The 21,140-nt window shown below is 41.9% G+C and overlaps 3 protein-coding genes across 7 annotated transcripts; 1 reads left to right on the forward strand and 2 right to left on the reverse strand.

Moving 5' to 3' along the window:
* The first annotated feature begins 366 nt into the window (after nucleotides 1-366).
* On the forward strand, nucleotides 367-4,933 carry gjb3 (gap junction protein beta 3). Of its 3 annotated transcripts, none has more exons than XM_061843104.1 (3): nucleotides 367-489; nucleotides 2,267-2,407; nucleotides 3,155-4,933. In XM_061843104.1, exon 3 carries the CDS (start codon nucleotides 3,216-3,218, stop codon nucleotides 4,080-4,082), a length of 867 nt encoding a protein of 288 aa, XP_061699088.1. In that variant the 5' UTR covers nucleotides 367-489; nucleotides 2,267-2,407; nucleotides 3,155-3,215; the 3' UTR covers nucleotides 4,083-4,933. The 3 variants fall into 3 exon arrangements, with proteins under 3 accessions (XP_061699088.1, XP_061699090.1, XP_061699087.1); XM_061843106.1 differs by lacking the exon at nucleotides 367-489 and adding an exon at nucleotides 1,937-2,047; XM_061843103.1 differs by lacking the exon at nucleotides 367-489 and having other exon boundaries at nucleotides 2,076-2,407.
* Nucleotides 4,934-5,454: 521 nt separating this feature from the next.
* On the reverse strand, nucleotides 5,455-12,850 carry hmgcl (3-hydroxy-3-methylglutaryl-CoA lyase). Of its 2 annotated transcripts, XM_061843099.1 has the most exons (10): nucleotides 12,722-12,850; nucleotides 10,840-10,923; nucleotides 10,647-10,754; nucleotides 10,429-10,524; nucleotides 10,222-10,370; nucleotides 10,086-10,149; nucleotides 9,074-9,262; nucleotides 8,202-8,306; nucleotides 6,659-6,784; nucleotides 5,455-6,088 (listed from the first exon to the last, which is right to left on the reverse strand). In XM_061843099.1, the coding sequence occupies exons 1-10, from the start codon at nucleotides 12,797-12,799 to the stop codon at nucleotides 5,987-5,989; spliced, it is 1,101 nt and encodes a 366-aa protein (XP_061699083.1). In that variant the 5' UTR covers nucleotides 12,800-12,850; the 3' UTR covers nucleotides 5,455-5,986. The 2 variants fall into 2 exon arrangements, with proteins under 2 accessions (XP_061699083.1, XP_061699084.1); XM_061843100.1 differs by lacking the exon at nucleotides 8,202-8,306.
* A 3,270-nt stretch (nucleotides 12,851-16,120) lies between these two features.
* zbtb8a (zinc finger and BTB domain containing 8A) lies at nucleotides 16,121-20,956 on the reverse strand. 2 transcript variants are annotated; one of them, XM_061843098.1, is made up of 5 exons: nucleotides 20,522-20,956; nucleotides 19,629-19,844; nucleotides 17,862-18,736; nucleotides 17,608-17,774; nucleotides 16,121-16,870 (listed from the first exon to the last, which is right to left on the reverse strand). In XM_061843098.1, the coding sequence occupies exons 3-5, from the start codon at nucleotides 18,556-18,558 to the stop codon at nucleotides 16,556-16,558; spliced, it is 1,179 nt and encodes a 392-aa protein (XP_061699082.1). In that variant the 5' UTR covers nucleotides 18,559-18,736; nucleotides 19,629-19,844; nucleotides 20,522-20,956; the 3' UTR covers nucleotides 16,121-16,555. The 2 variants fall into 2 exon arrangements, with proteins under 2 accessions (XP_061699082.1, XP_061699081.1); XM_061843097.1 differs by lacking the exon at nucleotides 19,629-19,844.
* Between the last annotated feature and the right edge of the window lie 184 nt (nucleotides 20,957-21,140).

The following is a 21,140-nucleotide window of genomic DNA, read 5'->3' on the forward strand; positions in this document are numbered from 1 at the left end:
TGGTACTGTGGGGGGGGGGGGAGGAGCCTTTCTGGTCTTTGGTTTGAATCAGCCCTGTTGACGTGGGGGCCCACCCAGCTTAGGAATTCTCTGGCGTGCTACCTGTCGATTGATTGTTCTTTTTTTATTTGTACTGGAAACCTTATTTATGCTGAGTGTAAAAGAAAGCGCCGATATGAACGAAGGTGTTTTTGCCCTCGTTTATTGAAAAAATAGCAACTGAGCGCTTTGCTAATGCGCCGGTAATGGTGACAACTTTCCGGGTTTCTTCTCTTCCTGGTCCTGGTACATTTTTGTGACGTTGCTGTGTGGGTTGATCTTGTTGAAACGTGTTGGAAGAAGTTGAGAAATTGTTCCTTTACTACAGGTGTGTCAAAACAGACTGCTTGGACCAGTTCTTCAAATGGAGCCCAAATGCAAGTCTCTCTCCGCCCTTATCTCAAACAAGATCTGTGTCAACAGGTTCCTTTGGATTCCTGGCGATATTCTGTGAGTTTTAGCTCAGGCCTGCTAGACCTCGAAGGTTTTTTTTATTTCAGAATTCCTCATTTGGGTGACAGGACAAACATTCCTCACCCTGGCCCTGAAACGTTTCAACCGATGCAAATGGCAAAGTTGTTCCTCCCCACCCCCCAACAATTTAGGAAGCCTCCAATTTTTATATTATCACAGGAAGTGTGCCGCAGTTTCTCTGATGTTTGGGAGAACAATGGGAAAATATTTTCAGTTAGCTTGCTCATTAGGTTTCCCGTTTTATTTATTTATTTATTTATTTTTATGGTGCCTTTAAACCAGTTTCTGTATTGCAACATTGTGATTTGCCAGATGGAAAGTGTTTCCTGATCCTTGATTTTTATGAGTTTGGTTGAGAGTTTTTTTTCTGTGGCCTTACAGAAAATCCTCTGTGGCGCTTAGCTGGACTTGCTGGGAGGGGTTTTCAGATGAAAAGTGGATGCAAAATGAAGGCATATTTGCTGCATTAACAGCTAAAGTTGATCATAAACATGCCTGAAAAGAGACTCCGGTATTCAAGTGTTGACTTGTTTGGTAAATCAAGCTGCAATTTACACGATTGGACCTTTGTGGCGTGCCAAGACCTGGATGACTCAGAATCCACATAGACAAGACAACACTTGCAGGCTTCTGACTTGTTGATCTGACTTACTCAAGTGGAGATGTATTTTGTTTTTGATTTGACTTTATCTTTCAACTTTAATTCCAGAAGTTTCAAGAAAAAAAAAATCTAAAATGTGTCTACTGTTTGGGAAGAGCAACCATTTTATTCAGATTGCATCCACGGACTAACCCGCAGGATGGGCGGGATTCAAACCCAGAATAAGACCCGGTGTTCTTTTCATGTTGACGTTTCTTTTCCGAGGTCAAAAGAGGGGTGGCCATGTTGTATACTCGAGAGGAGTTAAAAAAGCTGTTTTGATTTCTTTGTGGCTCCATGCGTTCGTGCTCTTTACGAATGCGGACGGAATTTAAATTTTCATGAAAGGATTTGCCCATTTTTTTTTGGTCACACATTCACAAAACATGAGAAAAATAGAAGAATATAAACCAGATGCTATATTGTGCACTCAGCTTAGCACATCTTTCTCAACGTTTTGGTTTTTACATTCTAAAATAAATACAGATTAACTTTCTGTTTACAAAACACAACAGTGTTAACAAAATTAGTTACAAAATATTTAAAAAACAGATGTTGCAAGGGACCTTGAAAAACAAACAGACCAAAAAAAGTATTTTAAAAATTGATTTTTCAATCGCCCTTTTCCATTCCATTTTGTTATATACAATATTTAGTGAGTAACTGGACGTTAAGCTTTCAGATGAAAATGTAAAACTATAGCCTACACAGTTTTTGTTTTGTTTTTTTGAGGGGGGGGGGCGGTGAGTAGTGGAGTATTTGTCTAAGTATTGCAGCCATATCATGAAGTGAGTTTGCGTTGGGGGTGAGTCCATCCTGCAGGTATGATGACGCACAGGAGCACAATGGGGGCCTCCGCCTGCGTTCCTGTTCTTGCACGTTCTTCTGGCTCAGGTAAAAAAAAAAAGAATAAGGTGAATAAGAAGCAAGTGGAAACAAGTCCGCACAAAGGAAGCCCTTAGTTCCTGGTAACACAGAGACCAAACGACGCATCACGGTTACACGCACATTAGCTTTTGCACAAGAATACATTTTTATTCTGATGCAGCGTGAAATCGGCCGAGGAGGGAGGGACATCTCAGCTCTTTTTTTTTTTTTTGACCACACCCACAGACACAATCCTCAAGCTCGTCCGCGTCGCCACTTTTTCAGTTTCACGGCAAAATAAGGACATCAAAATAAGCCACAAATGTGTTGGCACCGCCTTTGATGGATCGTCTTCTTCGCTTTACAAATGGACTGAGGCATCGTTTGGTAAGCCCACACCTCACTTTTTCCCCTCACCCCAACCCTCTTTTCCCCGGTGCCTTTGGAGCTCGTTTGTAAATTTGCTTTTCGGGCCAACTGCGAACGTTCTTGAAATTTGAAAACTTCGGAAAATCGATCCAACAAGAAAATGAGAACTCGGCTTAAGTGTAAAATATGTTGTGTACGAATTCAGTTCTTGGGAAAGAGTTGAAGTTCATAGGAAATACGAAAAGTGAACGTATCGTTCAAATCATACGAAAAGGCTTGTCTTTAATTGATGCGATAAACATCAATAAACGATTGAAGGTGCCTTCAGTGCAAGGCCCGGGGCTATTAAACCTTTCTCATCGATCATCATTGTTCACGTAATATGTAAATGTATCTTAAATTGTGTAAATACATAATAAATGATCTGCTGTTCACATTGTGGTAATACAACACTCAAAGTACTTGATTTTTACATATGTAAATACAAGGCTTTGAATCCTTGTATAGTGTAGTCTGTGTTGCTTTTGTATACAGTATACAATGAAATCTGTGAAATCTGATTTATGGAGCAACAAAAAAAAAAAAAAAGCAAAATAAATATTGGCTGAAGAAGGATGTAATTTCAAGGTAGACTGGTTTCAAGTTAAAGTACTCATGTTGGTGTGTTGCTTCATGATTACAATGTGTTACGAAGTTCAAATGTGTGTCCACAAGCCATATTTGATGAAGCAATTATTGTAACGTGTCCTCTCCTTGCTCTTCAAGCCAGGACCTTGTGAAGACTAACCCCTTCCAAAGACAAGATATCTGACCAACCGCCATCGTCATGGACTGGAAGACGTTCCAAGCCCTCCTGAGCGGGGTGAACAAATATTCCACAGCCTTTGGGCGGATCTGGCTGTCTGTGGTGTTCGTGTTCAGAGTGATGGTGTACGTGGTGGCGGCCGAGCGGGTTTGGAGCGATGAGCAGAAGGACTTTGACTGCAACACCAAGCAGCCGGGATGCTCCAACGTGTGCTACGACCACTACTTCCCCATCTCCCACATTCGCCTGTGGGCGCTGCAGCTGATCTTCATCACCTGCCCGTCCTTCATGGTGGTCATGCACGTGGCCTACCGGGATGACCGCGAGCGCAAGCACAAAGCCAAGCACGGCGAGAGCACCAAGCTGTACCACAACACGGGCAAAAAGCACGGCGGCCTGTGGTGGACCTACCTGGTCAGCCTCTTTGTCAAGACCGGCATCGAGGTGGCCTTCCTCTACATCCTCCACCACGTCTATGACAGCTTCTACCTCCCCAGGCTGGTCAAGTGCGAGGTGTCGCCTTGTCCCAACGTCGTGGACTGCTACATCGGCCATCCCACAGAGAAGAAAGTCTTCACCTACTTCATGGTGGGCGCTTCTGCGCTCTGCATCGTCCTCAACGTCTGCGAGATTATTTACCTCATCTCCAAGCGAATCGTGAGAATTCTCAACAAGGCGAAGAGACGCAAACTGAACCTCCCCGTGGCCCAGGACGACTACATGGACGACCTCTTTAACAACTGCGTCGTCCAGCCTCCGACCAAAGTGGACTTGAAGGATAAGCCTCCGTCCTTCAATTCTGCAAATAAACCAGAGTACAAATTTTCTGCACTGAAGCTTGAAGACAAGATTCGGGCCTCTGCCCCAAATCTGTCCACTCCTTGCTGAGAGTCAAAGCAAAGGAAACAGAGGATCAAAACCATCAGCTGACCTTGGTCCATGATTCATTTGCAGTCATTACAAAAGAGCTAAGAGCCAAACCAGCGTGTGTGACAGCTCCTGTAAATTGAGTCCCTGAGCACTGAGCGAAGCTGTGGGCCCCTACGCCGACACTTTTAGACTCTTTCTGAGCATCTCAACTTGCTAGATGTCTCCATCCACAATATGTACATGTCAGAGCCAGCATTATTTTGAATATTATTTTGGAATACAATAACGTTTGTAGGCATTTCCCGTCACCCCGATAGAGATGATTCCCTCTACTTATTGTGAGCGGGCGGTAGGGAGAGACTTGAGGTTAGGCACGCCTTGCCGTTCGCCCTCTTAGGTTTCATCCAGCTTTTCAATAGAATCGTGACGTAGTGGTGAAGCTTGCAAGTATGGCCCAAGTCGCTAAAAAGTGGTCATGATTCTGGAATGTGAGCACACGACGATGGCTGAGAACTGCATCTAGAACTATGTTCACTGGCTCAAAACCCGTTTTTTTTCCCAGTTTTTAATGGGGGCTAGGGGTCTGGAATTATGAGGTTGACAAAGTGCATTGCGTGTACAGCATTTCCTCATGCAAACCTTCAGCAGGCACATTCATGACTTTGTAAAAAGCAACTTTCATGGTTTTTTGTTTTGACCTTTTTTTTGTTACACCACCTCGCCTTCTCCGTGACCACTGTTGATTTAAATCAGCCGAGAGGAATGCTGCTGATAGTTCTGTGCTGGCTAAAGCTACAGTGCTCCTAGAAATTGTATTATATGTCATTTTGGCAATTTATTTTTATACATATTAAATTTATTGAACCTACGACTGCTCTACTTCATATACAGTATATAAAAATTGTTTGCAGTCATCCCTTTCAAACTCGGATCCTCTATCAGAGGCCTGGGCGCATCAAGGTTCTGCGCAGGATCTTAGCCGTTTCCAGTTTTGTGGTCTTTCTGTGGCCCTCCAGGATCAAAAATCACTTGACTTATTTTAAGTGGCATGTGACAATTTGACCAAGCTGGAAATAACGATCATTTCACACCCCAAGTCAAAGTACTAGTACCGTGTGTGTGAAAGTGTGAAAGGCCTGCAATAAGAATCTCAGCCTGCCTGTTCAACAGGTTCCAATTAGGTGTGGCATTGGAAAGAAAAATAAAAAATAGGAATCACTTCCTTAACAAACTGGAACAATGACCGGAGCAACAGTTTTTTTTTTTTTTAAATGTCAAAACACCTGGGGGAGCACATGGTTAATGGCGCTCCAACTCAATATCTGAGTTCTTAAAATTTCTACATGACCCAAACCCGTTTGTAACACCTCAAGAAATTGACTGAGAAGCATCACAATGGACAAAAGTTTATTTCCATCAGTCATGAGAATGATATGTACATATAAACAGTATTATTTTTTTTAAATAAATAACTTTAAATTCGGCACTAAAAAGAAAAACTCAAAATTGCAAATGTATTTGAAAAGCCAGAGGAAATAATAGAAGTTCAGATTTCAGGAGCAACAAAACCTTTCAACAACATTTTGCCGATCCATTACACTCATATTTTTACTAAAAGATTGCGAATAAAGTCACAATAGTGGTGTTGAAAGTACAACAGAGGAAGGCACTGGTTCTTTCCATAGTTTGTGCAACGATTCAAGGCACTGTTTGAGCTACGCTACCATACAGTTAGAATTTCGGGAAACATGATCATTTCTTACACGTCAGTATCATACAAACGTCAACGGGAACTTCTCATGACTGGAAGATGACGCATCAGACAAAAATTTTGAGGGTGAGCAAGAGAACCCTTGAAGGTTTTGGGTTTGTGTGTGCTCATGAAATGCAGGGTGAGGAAGTCCTCAGGACTGAATTCTTTCCTACAGTTTGCAGGCCGCCTGAGCCACTTTAGAACCTGTTTTCTTGTTGAGACTTCGACAGATGAACGCTCCTGCATCCATCAGTTTGGTGAGGTCCACTCCCTGGGCAGAAAAGAATGACTTCTATTACAAGACTAAACAAGCGCTTTGAACATAATTAGGATTAAAGATTAACTGATTTAAAAAAAAAAGTCATAATACAAGGTCTTCCAAATAACTTGATTTTAAATTTGAGTAACTCCATGTCCGAAAATATCAAAATGAAATAGTCTTCATGTTGTCACTTACATTTTAAACAACTGTAGTTTTGATAACCTGTTTCATAAAACATTACAATTGTTCAATATGCACACAAAGAGTGACACAGCATTTTTTTTTTCCTCTTCTTCTCCTTCCTCTTTGAATTCCTTATGGTATCATGTCCAAATCTGGTTTCTAGCAGGCATATTATTTTTCTATTGTATGTCATCAAAACTTTATGCTGGACACCTTTTTCTTATTTTTGACAGTGTTCTACCATATTCTAACACACAAACCATTTTCATTACTCATAAATGGCTTTCTTCACCTTGAAAAGAAAAAAAAAACATTGAAGAAACAAACTCTATTCATTCAACTTTATCTTTACACATCTCATTTTTTTAAACACTGTAAACAGAGACAATTACTAACAGTTTGGATGCCGAGTCCATGAAGCATGTAGACAACATCTTCTGTCGCAACATTCCCAGAGGCACCTTGTGCGTAAGGGCAACCACCCAGCCCGGCAACGGAAGAGTCCACCACACTCACTCCCATCTACAAACAAAAGAAATTCATGACACACAATGCCAAGAACAAATATATGAGCGAGTCACATCATTGGGTACATCTGTGTGTCTATGATACAGTAAACAAACAGGAGTGTTCCCCGCAATGTTGCAGTTCATCATTCTTGCTAGAGGGCACATTTTTAAGCCATCATATGCGCGTTTTTACAGTGTACAGGCAAGTTTGATTTCGGAGCTGCGTGCCTTTAGTGTAGTAGCACGTTGTACTGGGAGAGAGGCGGCATAATTGAAGCAAGAAAAGGAGCCAGAGAAGTTCCCCCTATTCATCCATTTTCTCTCACTTATCTAGGGTTGGACTTCACTCTCCCCGGCCACTTCATCCCGCGTTTCCTGGGGAGGATCCTGAGGTAGTCCCAAGCCAGTAAGGAGACATACTCGCTCTAAATATTGTTCCCATTTAATCACATCATCCTGAGTCAAAGTCATCCCAATGACGCCCTTTCAGGTCTGTTATTGCCCAGGTGAGCATTGACCCTGACCCAAACCCTACAAGTGGTACAAAACCCCAGACAACTTCCCTCTGAGGATCACTGAGACACACCGACCCAGACCTGCCAACCTAATTTGTCTGAATTTCCATTTTTTGAAACCATGTCGGGAATATTACCGTGGGAGAGTTATTGCAGTAAATTTTATAAAAGGATAACTGCACAACATAATTATTACGCTATAATCATAACTATTTATAAATTATGGCTGTATGTTATCTGTATGGATTTATGGCATCAACCTTAAAATTAAACCTTTAAAGTGCCACTGACATGCCAATATAAATTTTTTAATAGATATTAGTATGAAAACTACATATAATATTATTCATGTTAATGTCTGTACGAAAAAAAAATTGGCGGAGAGTTGTCATTCATGCCCAAAGTTACGGAAGTCTCACTTGACATCCCAGTGGCAACCATATTGCCTGCAACGTCATTTGCAGATGTCACACTGGGACAGTCGCCATTGAGAAGACGCTGTGGCACCAGCTTTGGGAGATGAACAACAGAGATTTTCTGATTTTTTTCGACGCCCCTTCTGACATGGAAGCTCTTTTCGAAGAAGAGAACATCTCACAATCGAGTGAAGTGACCGGGGCAACATTACCCTATCGTTTTGAACCATATTTAGATGATATCCGGATCACTTCTAACTAACAACAGACTCCCCGACCGTATGTATGACACTATGTAGCGTACTCAGGCGGACCCATGCCGGCCGAAGTAACTACTTTAGGGGTGGCCAGATACCGGTGGCCGGTGGAAGGTAGGGGGGCTACATTCTCCTCCCACACGCAGCCAAACTACCTCCCCGCCCGTCCACCTCCAGGCAGCAATGAACAACGCCGATGTCCCCCGCCCCAACTATTATTTTTTTAATAGGTCTATACACACCTCCGTGTCATTTGGAACCCACGAAGCTCTCGTCCTTAGCACCTGTGCAATCCATTTTTCATGACGAACTGGGTCTTTCGGGAATGTGTGAAGAGTGAATCCATCCTCCCGAGTGTTCGAGCAATATCCAGCAATACAAGAAGACAGCATTTTGGCTAACACGCAGCAAAAAGCAACTATTTTCCCGCCGGTAAAACTGGTATTAACTCACGAACCCCCCAGTGTGGGCGTCTGGAAAAACGTCACTTCCTGCTTCTTTTCCAAAACAAATGCCTCGAGAGGATTTTCATGGCGGGAGATATAAAAATCCATATACGGCAACATTAAGACATGTGGTAAAAAATGGATGCGTCCATTCCGGCTGCCTTTTTTTTCCATTAAAAACATACTAAAAATCATGCATTACGTGTCTGTGGCACTTTAATAACAGCATATGAAGAGTTTGTTTTCAAAAGGAGACATAGGCATTTTTTTCAGATTTACGAAACTCGCGCCAAAATTATCCATTCGGAGCTGGATAATTTTGGCGCGAGTTTCGTAAATCTGAAAAAAATGCCTATGTCTCGTTTTGAAAACAAACTCTTCATATGACACCTTAACACGCCACTGTCAATCAATCATGTTGGATTTTTTTTTCCTTTTAATATCCAGAACCATTAGTGTTACAGGTGTACCAAGATAGTGTTCACGGACTTCTGTAACAAAATATGGACAATTTGTGACACGTGACCGCTCCACAAACCCCTCCACCACGATATGGTGAAGGTAATATTCTTTAAATATACTGTCCACTAAATTCTCCAACTAACTAAATTGCACGCATACCCAGTGTATTTTAACAATGATCTTGAAATAGAAACAAAATAGCAAACCTGCAAAGCTACAAGGATATTCGCAAGGGCCTGCCCGTACGTATCGTGACAGTGCACCGCCAGGGCCTTGAGTGGCACCTCGCGGCTCACCGCTGTCAGCATTTCCTGCATGCTGCCTGGTGTGCCCACCCCAGTAGTGTCTCCGAGGGAAATCTCGTAGCAGCCCATGGAGTACAGACGCTTTGCTACCTGCAGAGACACCAATACTGTAGAACCTGGGATTTGTGACTCGTTACGATACTCACATCACATAAAAAAAGACAAACATAATCAATCATTGTAGAGCACCCACAGTGACGTTAGGATCAGAAAGCAACAACAGTGTTGCAATGATCGGTGTGTGTTGGAACAATCGACCTTTAAATCTACAATAAAATTCTTGTTAACAAGTAGTTGTGTGTGAATTACTAGACAACATTTTGGCAAAGAAAATAGAATGTCTTCAATTCACACTGCTACTCTCTCTTCAGCGCCGATGAGTGGACTTCAAGCGTTATATTCTGACGCGTAAAGTCGACTAGTGCATTCATCGGGTTCAACCCGTCATGTAGGATCAGTAAAGAACGTTAAAAGGATTATGACAAGTGTTGTATGTTATGCAGAGGCCCTGTAGCTCAGTGGTTAGAGCACTGATTTGGTAAACCAGGGGTTTGTTGGTTCGTATCCCACTGGGGCCTCCGCTCCCTGAGAAGGGTTGTGTCAGGAAGGGCATCCGGCGTAAAAATTGTGCCAAACATATATGTGCGTTCATCTGAGATGACACGCTGTGGCGACCCCGAAAGGGACAAGCCGAAAGAAACTTACTGTTGTATGTTTTGCACACCAGCAGTGCCGCTGATTGTACCTTCGTGTCTGCGACTCCAATACTCACAAACCTAATGTGCTATGATATTATTCAGTGCTTTAGTTTTCAATAGGCTTATTTTTTTAGCAATTGAAAAGTGCACTTTGTAATATTGTGCAAGCCCCAGTTACCGTAACAATACGTGAACGTATTTAGTTGAGAACTCACGTGTGCAACTTTTTCTGGCTGAATCTTGCCTTCGTATGGGCAGCCAAGAACACAAGACACATAGCTGGAAGGGACAACAAACGCTTGTTAAATCAGATTATTCCAAAAGTGTCCATTTTTATTTTTGTCATCTTACCCTCTTACTGGCACGCCGACTTCTTTCGCCGCTTTCACAACCTCGTCAAAGCGCTGTAAACTTTCGTCCACTGAGCAGTTTATATTCTTTTTACTGAACAGTTCGGACGCAGCGCCAAATATGGCCACCTCGGAGGCTCCGGCCTTCACCTGTGATGAAGTCACGGTTAGGGAAATACCACCGTAAGAAGGAATGTTCGATACCCACAGCAGCCTGGAAGCCCTTCAGGTTAGGGGTGAGGACCGGGTAAGACACCCCAGGTTTCCTACAGATCCCCTTCATCACCTCCACCTGGTCTGCCATCTGAAACGGGAAAGACTGAGACTCATTTGTGCAAATGTTTATGGCTGTGATGTATTCCAGCGCTGCAGTGTACAGGCGTGACTCCATTTTGCACCGGAATCACCATGACGGGAGAAGCTTACTTGTGGAACCCACTTGGGCGATACAAAGCTGGTGGCTTCGACTACTGACAGACCCGACTCTGACAACATGTCGATCAAATGGATTTTGGTTTCTGTTGGAACGATACTCTGGCAAAGAAAAGAGTGAATGACTTTTTTTTTTCTCAACTTGGAAAAAACATTTGAAAGACAGAAATAGGAAGTAATACACCACCTTTTCATTCTGAAGGCCATCTCTTGGTCCCACCTCCACTATTTTGACCCTCTCTGGGAGGGTTTGAACTGCTCTCATGCCAACCTACTCATAAAATAATACAACACTTTAAACAGACCCTACCAGCATCATTCCTTGCAAAAATAAAAATATTTTCCCTTAACCCTGCATATTTTCTTCAAATTTTGAGGTGTGCTTGGAAAAAGTAAGATCAGACTGGAACATTTTTGTTCGAAACCTCTTCACTTGAGGAATAAAGACCTGTTGTTAAACCTTTGAATTTACACCACTTTGAAAAATCATGGTAGCATTTTAAAACTCTGCCATACCCCTAAAAAACTGATAGAAATTTTCTTTTATTACCTAATGCATGGTTATGCAAAATTTAAAGTGAGTAAAAAAATACATCTTGAATTTTTCTCAAAATATCAATATACTTGTCTCAAATTAATAATACAGTAATAATAATAATAATCCCCTCTGACAATCAAAGATCCAACCACATGAATTCATCTTCACAATCATAAAAGATGCGCAAGCTTAATTTAACACAAATATGACATACCGGCAGAACGTCATAATTTCTGTTTTAGGAACCTGAACAGGTGGATCGACAGGTTTATTGGAACTTCGGTCATTTAAAGGAAGAGCATTTTAGTTGGTTCTTTTCATTATTAATTGGCATAGGAATATGATGATGGATGTATTTTACTTAATAAACACTTTTTTCCCTTTTGTTTTTTTTTTTTTACCAAATCTAGTGCAACAGGATACCTTTGGGTGGCACCTCTGCACATTAGTGTGCCACAGCACATTGATTGGGAATCACTGTACCGTATTCATTCATAAAGCTGAAACGATACAATCAAAGAAAAGAAAACTAGTACTGTAGTTGCACACATTACCATGATTATTGTGTACATTTTCATTTAAGTTAGAGGGTAACTCGAATAATCGTGATAAAAGTTGATAATTTGGAAGTGATTTTATTTTAACTTGATCAGACCGTATTATATGCATGTAGAATCAGAATATGAAGGTAGCCAGCCAGCATTTTCTTTCCATTTCTGTGTGCCAGAAATCCGGGACATGAATTCAATGCGGGTCTCCAAAAATCTCATTTTCTCCGAGTTGTTGCTACGGTTCTTTTCAAATTAAATTGCTGAGAAATCCCATTACTGCTTCCTTCTTCTAAAAGGTTTTTGTTCAATTGGATTGATTCTGTTGTTCTGACAAAGTTGACAAAATGTTCCTCCATTTCAGCTGCAAAAATCACCCATTTATAGCTTTTGGTGAAAACTATAAACAAATGGATGGAAATTAGTAATTTTTATTATTATACTTTTCTGTGAAGTAATTTTGACTGCTGTTCTCTCAGTTTGATCATGAAAATATATATATATTTTTAAATTAATCATTGAAAAAAAGGACATGCTCAGTTGGGACAGTCAAAACGTCACATTTTCTTCTCAACTAATAACTAACATCCAGTTACCACTCATGGTTTTGGTCCCATATTTCCTAATTTTCAAATTATTTCTGGGCAGAGCATAATGGCAAATATCCAACAAAAATAAAAGGGCATAAAATCCTTAATCCTCATCCGATTTCTACATACCAGGGCTCGTTTCTACGATAGGGGGGGGCAGTATCTTACTCTTTACAGTATACAAAGCACAAAGTATTCAAACGATTTAGAGCAAGAGTTTAATTCTTTTTTAATCAGCGCAGAATTGGAGGAATTTGTAATGGGCTTAGTTTCTCATTGCCGTGCACTACTTTCTTTTCAAAACGTCAGACGCCAGAGGAAAGACAAGACATGAAAGTCGCTACAGCATGCTGGACGAGAAACCCCCTCAGAAAACACAATGTGCTATCTAACCTTCGCTGCGGAGCTGAACGATAGGTACTGGCGTCTCATTGCTGCGCTTTTGTTTACAAGTCTGCAAACGGCCGCCATGTTGGTCCAGTCTTCAGTTTGATACTCTTCTTCCTCTGCAGAAACAGTGGATTGATGAGTAGCGTTCGGGCGCCATCTAGTGGCCACAAATTCGTTGAAGCCCACATAGATCTAATTTCATTTCTCATTTTTAACTGCTTTATCACCCCTTCCTTCGATATCACCACTAAGGATCTCGAGGCATGACAAGACTAGACGGTTATAGCATTCTTCGTTTTTGCTTAGGAACTTTTTTCTTTTTTCCGTTTTATACGAGCGAGATGAACCGGAAGTACTTGATGGGTAGGTCGTTCGAATGCTGCAAAATGATTCTGAAAGATGTGTTGATGCAACCTTTAACCTTAAGCATAAATTACTCTTGAGAAACCGTTACAAAAGGAATGGAGATATGTCACCCACACTCCTTTAATGGATAAGTTTTCAATTACGCCGTTTTATGTGTCATAGAGGTCAAAGAACACAGGAGATAGGTGAAGCATGAAGTTTTTTTTTCCATCGTTAATTCATCCGATTGGGCTAAGAGTGGTGGTGACACACAAGATGGCGTAATTGGAAACCTACCCATTAGCTTTTCGCCCGCGGTCAGTTAGTTTCGGCTCCAGAATTGACACTGGTGATTATAAGTGGTATCAAAAATGGATGGATGAATTCCTATAGTAGTATAGATAAACATATATTGGAAATGCGTTCTACGCGAACAATGACACTGGTAACAAACTTACAAATTTGCCTCAGTAAATGTAACACTAACATGACTGTCAATACAAAAAAAAAAAAGAACATTGAACACAAATATACAGAAACATGGGCAGAAAAATACAGAAGATAAAGTAAGCAAGATTTCTTTTCACGATTTTTTTTTAACATAAACGAAGATACACAATCCCCAGAGGTTGGCATACAATTATTAGTAAAAAGGCAGATTATTGTGTTACAAAAGTACAAGAACACGTTTGATCAAAGATTCAATTTAAAATATAAATTAGAACATATAGTTTTGTTCTGTCACATCAATAATTTTGCCTCTACACTACAAAAGAGCGAGCAGTAAACCAATCAGCCTGAGGTGGGAGTATCCATCCATCCATCCATCCATTTTCCAAGCCGCTTATCCCCATAAAGGTCGCCGGAGAGCACTGGAGCCTATCACAGCTAATTTTGGACGAAAGGCAGACTACACCCTGAACTGGTTGCCAGTAAATCGCTGGCCATTCGTCATTTTTCTTTGTAACAAGATTAAATGGGCATCCCTTTGAATTTGAATCTGTTTTCATATTAAAAGCAAGTTATTGTAAATATGTGCAGCTTCCCTACTTGAAAAAGACTTTCAGTGACAGATTTCATGTGAATTTTGCTCAAAAACAAAGAACCCTTTTTTTTTTGTCTCATTTTATTTTAGCATTCAGTAGTTAGTTTATTCAGAAGTTTTTATTTCTTAAATGTGTCTCCAGCAATGAGGGATTTAAAGTCCACCGGGATCTATTATGTTATCGCTGTTAGTTCTGATAGGCTTGGAAGGAATCGTTCCACACCTTGTTGGGAAAACCGGAGTGAGACAGACTCCAGGTGAACTGATTTTAGAGTACTGGTCAGAGTTGACCTTTTGTTTGGATCAATTGCATTTTTCACCAGATTTTTGGCGCCCTCTTGAGGCCACTACACCCTTCGAAATTTTGATTGGATGTAGTCTGTAACCTTACAACACTGATCACAGGCATTCAAATTGCAATCACTGCAACACTAGGGAAACACTGATCTGGCATTCACGGAAATCGTTGCAGAATACCGCACACTGAGCGACTGCACAGTCGGTTTAGGCTGCATCGGTCGGTTGTGCAGCAATCTTAATAGCTTTACGTTTTTCATATTTAAAATCCAAATTCCAATGAAGATGGGACATTATGTAAAATGAAAATAAGAACAGAATATGTTTTGAAACAAGGACAACATATTTAAGGTTCAAAGTGATGAACATTGTTTTGTCTGTGTGTGTGTGTGCACGTATTTTTAATTTTGAATCTGACGCCTGCAACACATTCCGCAAAGATGGGACTGGGGCAACAGAAATACTGGCAATGTTGAGGAATGCTCAAAAACACCTGTTTGGAACGCTCCACAGTTCACTTTGTGAACTACTTCATGAGCAAATAGTCCAACAGTGTAAAAAACAAATTTCTCAACATACAATTGGAAGGAATTTGGAGATTTACTCATCTACACTACATAATACCATCAGAAGAGTCAGAGAATCTGGAGATATCTCTGCACATATCTGGCGAGGCTGTGACCTTCAATTCCTCAGGCGGGACGTCATTGGGTAAAAGATCCTGTGGTGTGGGCTAAGGAACACTTCAGAAAACCAATGTCATTTAACACAGTTTGTCGCAACAGGTACAAATGCAAGTTAAAACTGTACCATGTAAAGCAAAAGTATACATGGATGTTGTGTGCTTTGGGGAAAATGGGAAAAGGACAATCTGAAATGGTGTCAGTGCAAAGTTCAAAAGCCAGCCAGCATCTGTATCAGAATGGTGATATATTAGTGTCCAATGGAATGGGAAACTTGACCATTTGTGAAGGCACCATTACTGCTGAAAAGCACATACAGAATTTTGAGCAGCATATGCTGCCATCCAAGCAACACATTTTTTTTAATGAATGTCCTTGCTTATTTTAATAAAACCGTAAACTATATTACGGATGTTACAGCAGTGTGGCTACATTGTAAGAACGCGAGTTCAGACCTGTCTCCCGCTGAAAATATGTGAACGCACGAAATATTATTGTTGAGCAACTTAAGCAAGAATTGGAAGGAATTCAACCTACAAAGCTTCAACAATGACCATCCACTGTTCCTGAATGCTTATTGGCAGCTACCAGAAGAAAAAGTGATCAACATGCCCTCATCCCAGCTTTTTTTTTTTGCAATCTATTGTTGGCATCAAATTCCAAATGAGAAAATCAACCCCCCCCTCCCCCACAAAAAAGGTTTTCAATTTGAACATTAAATATATTGTCATCTTGTCTTTTACTTTAAAATATATACATACTGTATATATTTTAGACCACATCCTTTATTGGGTTCTCTGGAGATATTTAATTGTTGGTTTAGTCGCGACTAATGGCCTGGGTACGAAATGCAGTCCTCCGCTGCCGTACCCCTTCAAGTTCTTAACTCCCCGAGACTTCATACGATTCACTTTGGTTAAAATGTATTTTACATGTGAAACTATGAATTATAACTTTAGTAGAAAAATCTGACTTTGGATCTATAAGGTCTGTGGATGTTAGGATAAAATATTCAGTCGTGGAAGTCTACAAAAATATCTTTAATGTGTCCAAAAAAAAACAACTTGAATTGCCTCAACGTCATAGTGCATATTATAAGGTAGCCTTGCAACGACATGGATAGAAACAGAAGGGTCCATATTGTTCAGTTCTACATTAAATAGTCCTCTCTATTTTATCTTGTTCAATTGTTATCTTTTATCAGAGCTGAATGTCTTCAGAAGTAAAAAAAACAGTTGTTTATACAAAAACTGGAATTTGTCACTTAAACAGCAAAAGAAATACTCAAGACGCATGCTTTATATACTGCATATACTTAAAGAGGATGTGACAATAGAAAAAAGATTGCTTTGAAAGAATTGATCAGCCAGTTATATTACAGTAAAAGAATAATACAGCGTATCATAGTAAGTCATGAGGTTATATACACGCGCACGCACACGCCCGGATGCACGCTTTGGTCCATTTTCACTGCAGCTCCTCATCGCTATCATCCACCTGTTGAATGATGAGGTCAGCCCCCGAGTCTTCAGCCAGGTCATCGTCATCGGTGGCCATCCAGGCCCTGTTGCTCTGCTCCTCCTCGCCATCCACACCCAGCAGCAGAGCTGGCTCCTCATTACTTCCCTCGAGACTTTCCATGGGCGCAGTATCGCGACCCACTTCGTGGACGCATAGGGGGCACATGCGGTAACGCCGTGTGCCCTCGCACACCACCTGCCCGGAGTCTTCAGTCACCGGACACTTGCACCTCCGGCACACCAGCTTCCTGGCTTGATGAATCTAAGGACAACAAAAACAACAACAAGTAGCACCGATAACAGAATATTGTCATTTAATTTGGTATATCGCCTCCTGTGTTATTTAGCATGGATCATTTTACACTTGAGACTATTTGAGTCATGGAAACGAGTCCCAACCCACAAACAAAGAGTTCCTGCAACTCATTATTACAGAGTACAGATACAGTCATCCTCCACGACATCACAGCTTTTGTATATTACAGTTTTTACTCAAGATTTTGCATACTATTTGTATAATATTTTTGTTATCCTTTGCTCCTTGCTCTCTCTCCTTATATGATATGCATTTAGGCTGGTCACGATAGCAAATTTTTTAGGATGATATAGTTTCCAAAAAATTATCATGACAAACCATCAACAATTATTGATATTTTTTATAACACTGACATCATCAACTCACTTTAATCTCTAAGAAAAAGGAACACTGATTTTGTGGTTTAGAACAATAAAAAATATCTGTGATAAAAATATAAATGAAAAAGACTTCAGGTCTGTTCACCGAAAATAGACTTACACAAATATTAATCTAATATAATATTTGTTTTAATATTAATGCTAAACAATTGGCAGCGGCACAAACAGTCATTAATGCCTTAACAGGCCATACAAAAACTGTCAACCAAGTTTCCAGTTGAGTAAGAAAATGTGCCAAGTGGACACATTATGAACAACACAAATGGATGACAGCAAAACAAGAATCCTGAACGTTTGCCGTACCGTCTCAAAGTGGCTGCGCAGGTGCTCCAGGCGAGTAAATCGCTTACTGCAGGCTTGACATGGATACGGCCTCTCGCCAGTGTGACAGCGCAAGTGACGCTTGAGGTCCGCCTTCCTCTTCACCGTGTGCGTACAGAACGGGCATTTGAAGCGCATGGCATTGGATTCTGCAAAGCGCAAGGAGAAGCTGTTCATTTTTGTCAATCCGATCATTTTGATATCAATTTCATTCGTCACCGAAGCTTTCCGCTTACCATTGTCATTAAAGTGCGCAACAACCCCCACGATTGGTGGCAAATTGGCATAAAGCTCATCAGCCTTCTCCACCTTCACTGTGCTTGCCTCCTGGATGTCTTGGTCTTCATGCTGATTAGAGTGGGTGCTGTTGGTCGCCTTCCTCTTATTTGCACATTTGGTACGGCGCCTCTCTGACACTGGCAAAGTATACAGAGGGTCTTGGGGATCTTCCGACTCTGTTTTGAGCTCACTGACAGGACTACTTGGCTCAGTCTTCAGAGCTGAACCTGAAACGTCTTGCTCCAAGTCCTTGCCCATGTAGCTAGACTGGGATCTGGAGCTGTCCCTGGTCCAAAGTGCAGGCGGCGGACTGTCAGAACGTGGCTCCGCCTGCTGCTGCAGCTGGTCTGCAGTTTCCTCTCCAGCCCCGCTGGTAAAACTGCACGTCTCTGACAAGCTGTGACAACGATCACTGTCTTCATCTTTCACACTGATGTCCAAAGAGGATTTAATGAAATTCTTGCAGTAGTTGATGACATTGTTCATCTGCAGGTAACTGGCTGCAGACATCACCTCAATCACATTTTGACCAGAGAGGTCCAGCTGGCCCGAATAGATGAAATCCAGGATGACCGTGAAGATCTCAGGGCTGAAGGAGTCAAAGGTGATATTAGAAGACTCGGGCATGCCATCGGTGCCCTGGGTCAGCAGCATGCGGAAGTAGCCGCTGCTGGCGCAAAGGACGTTGCGGTGGGCCCTGAAGAGCTGGCCCTCCACCACCACGTTGAAGTCACAGAAGAGCTCTTGACGTCTCTGCTGGTTGAGCTGCTTGAGCAGGTTGCTTTGGTGGGCCGCTGTGATGTCGGCCGTGTTGAACCATCTCTGCGGCTGCCTGCAGGACACAACAATGGATGAGACTCTCGTCATCATTTTCACTGACCATCGACCGCTTGGTTTAATGCACATGTAGCACAGAGTGTTTGCAGATGACTGAAGGAAAACTAGCTCCTCTGTCAGGTTCACCTTGAACTTGGGTACACTTCTACAATCAAATGAGGTAAAATGAAAAGAACAGCTGTATTAAACAGTCTGCTGAAATGATAGGGTGTGGAGTCAAACAATTGGATTGACTGGAGCTATTTATATGATACTACAAGACGTAAAAGTAGAAATGAGTCTGTATTATATTGAGCCATGTCTCAGAAACTCCAAGGTTCCAGGAAGTTCAGAGATCGAAAGATGATCCAAAAATGTCAATTTAGCACTCCAAAGTGCCCATAGTTGATAGATACTTCTTTTTCTTCCACTACTATGATTCTTAGGTCTTTGTATTTTCAGGCAGTTTGGTCTTGGTATTATGACACATATCATAAGTGGAGGTATTGTTACGTGTGTAATGTGCTGCGTTGGCAATATCGCATACACCAGACGCATTAAGAATGGTGGTGGTATGCGCTTGTGTGCCATTTCCCCCCCATTGTCGTGTGGGATCTCTAACATAAAAACATTAGCCTGTTCAGTGTGTACAGTACATGGCTTTATCTGTCCTAGAGAGTACTTAACCATGTGACCTGGAAAAGAAAGTCATTTTTATAGTAATAAAATGTGTTAGTTACCTAGGCCAAATGCGATGCACCACTTCTGACTAACAGTATAATCCTCATCATATCTTGATTGTTAAATGAACAACACTCAATGAAAACTGAGCAGAAGTCTAAAAATAACACTTGTACTTATTTTCCTTAGATTATACCACTGTGCATAAAGTATGTGTTTAAATGTACCTTGGTAATCCTAAACGACGCTGTTGGACAATCGTGAAGAGGCCCCGCCTCTACTCGACCCAACTGTGGCCTACCATTGGCTAAACGAACCCTCAATCAAACGTCGTCATCTCCTGGGCTCCACCCGACACCAGGCAGGGAGCTTCGGGTGACAAATCCTGTAATCACCCTTAATGGAGGCGCCTTTCACGTCGAATATCTGATGCTACAAACATACTACAGAATGGGGGTGGGAATACAAGATAGTAGAGAAGCACGAGCTTTAAATGCACTAACCCAAATTCACACTTCCCCCCCCCCAAACAGTAACCCAGTTTCCCATCCTCATGTCGACTACGACACAGATTCATTATTAATTGTGCGATCCATCCTGCATCGCCCGACGAGCCACCCGCCCGCATTTGACCGAGTTGTCTCTAATCTTTAACAGAGGAATGTATTATGAGGTAACTACATTTAAATTACAGCTAATCCACGCGTGGGAGCCGCACAGCGTCGTATGCGTGCGGTAGTCCTTGTGAGGGTAACGCGGGCAGTGGCGCACCAGAACAGCCCACTGTGTCCTGGAGCGACGCCCACTTCAGACTCCGACTAGCACACAATGGAAAATAAACCCCAGAACACAGCCTAGTTGTGGCTAGCATTCACATTTATTCTTCGAAGACCCGTCAACGGGTTCTGGGTGCTAAAACACCCGCTTTATTCGAGTGGCCCCCAACCCACCCCACCCCACCCTCACATACTTCTCGCTGGAGGTCCGGAACACGGCGAGCAGCGGGGAGGATTTGCCTCGCTTACCCGAAAGCAGCGACTCCCTCCCGGCGCGAGCCTTCGTCAAGACCCGCTTACGCCCATCGCCATGATACCCGTGATAAAAATCCATCGCTACTCACTGGTGGTTGGCTTCACCCGACGCCCGGTAGAGTCTGCTCTCCCCCTCGTCCGTCACAATATCCATTTTTTGGATTCCCTGTAGTTTTTTTTTTTTGGGGCCTTTCTGTCGATCAGGGTCCACAGCCAGCCACTTCCTGCTCAGCCCTAAAGACCGAAACCCGGCGAGAGAGAGACTGGAGCGCTGTGCTGACGTGGGTGTTTTATTAACTGGGTGCCCGAGGGTTCAAGGAGCCATTTAAAGCCCCAGCGCCATACTTATTGTGCCTTTTGCATGCACGAGATCTCGTTTGTGTTCAGGATTCAAATGCTTACATTTTGTCAACACCCTTCGATAGTTTTCAAAAATACGGAGCAGATTGCTGAAAGAAAACTGTAGTAACCCTTCAAAGTGTGTAAGTGTTGATGTTGGAAGGAAGCTGGCGACAATAATGCAGGCTCACTTCGGCAAGCAATTGTCTATGAATTTTCATTCGGCAGCTTTAAATACCGATAGATGACACAAAATATGTAAAACGGACCTCTAATTTTTGGAACAAAATTAATTAATGTAGAGTACTTTCTTATTCGGGATTGTCTTCGAAAAAGAAAAACAAAGGAGCAAAACAATAGGGAGGTAGG

This window comes from Syngnathoides biaculeatus, chromosome 15 (assembly GCF_019802595.1).
Source record: "Syngnathoides biaculeatus isolate LvHL_M chromosome 15, ASM1980259v1, whole genome shotgun sequence".
NCBI lineage: Eukaryota > Metazoa > Chordata > Actinopteri > Syngnathiformes > Syngnathidae > Syngnathoides > Syngnathoides biaculeatus.

Coding starts and splice junctions, on each gene's coding strand:
- gjb3 (XM_061843104.1), top strand. CDS start 3,216: ATGGACTGGAAGACGTTCCAAGCCCTCCTGAGCGGGGTGAACAAATAT.
- hmgcl (XM_061843099.1), bottom strand. CDS start 12,799: ATGGCGGCCGTTTGCAGACTTGTAAACAAAAGCGCAGCAATGAGACGC. Junction 10,755..10,839: donor ATGGCCTTCAGAATGAAAAG/GTGGTGTATTAC, acceptor TTTCTTTGCCAG/AGTATCGTTCCAACAGAAAC. Junction 10,525..10,646: donor CGCCCAAGTGGGTTCCACAA/GTAAGCTTCTCC, acceptor TTCCCGTTTCAG/ATGGCAGACCAGGTGGAGGT.
- zbtb8a (XM_061843097.1), bottom strand. CDS start 20,586: ATGGATATTGTGACGGACGAGGGGGAGAGCAGACTCTACCGGGCGTCG. Junction 18,737..20,521: donor TCGGGTGAAGCCAACCACCA/GTGAGTAGCGAT, acceptor TGTGTCCTGCAG/GCAGCCGCAGAGATGGTTCA. Junction 16,871..17,607: donor TGCGCAGCCACTTTGAGACG/GTACGGCAAACG, acceptor TGTTGTCCTTAG/ATTCATCAAGCCAGGAAGCT.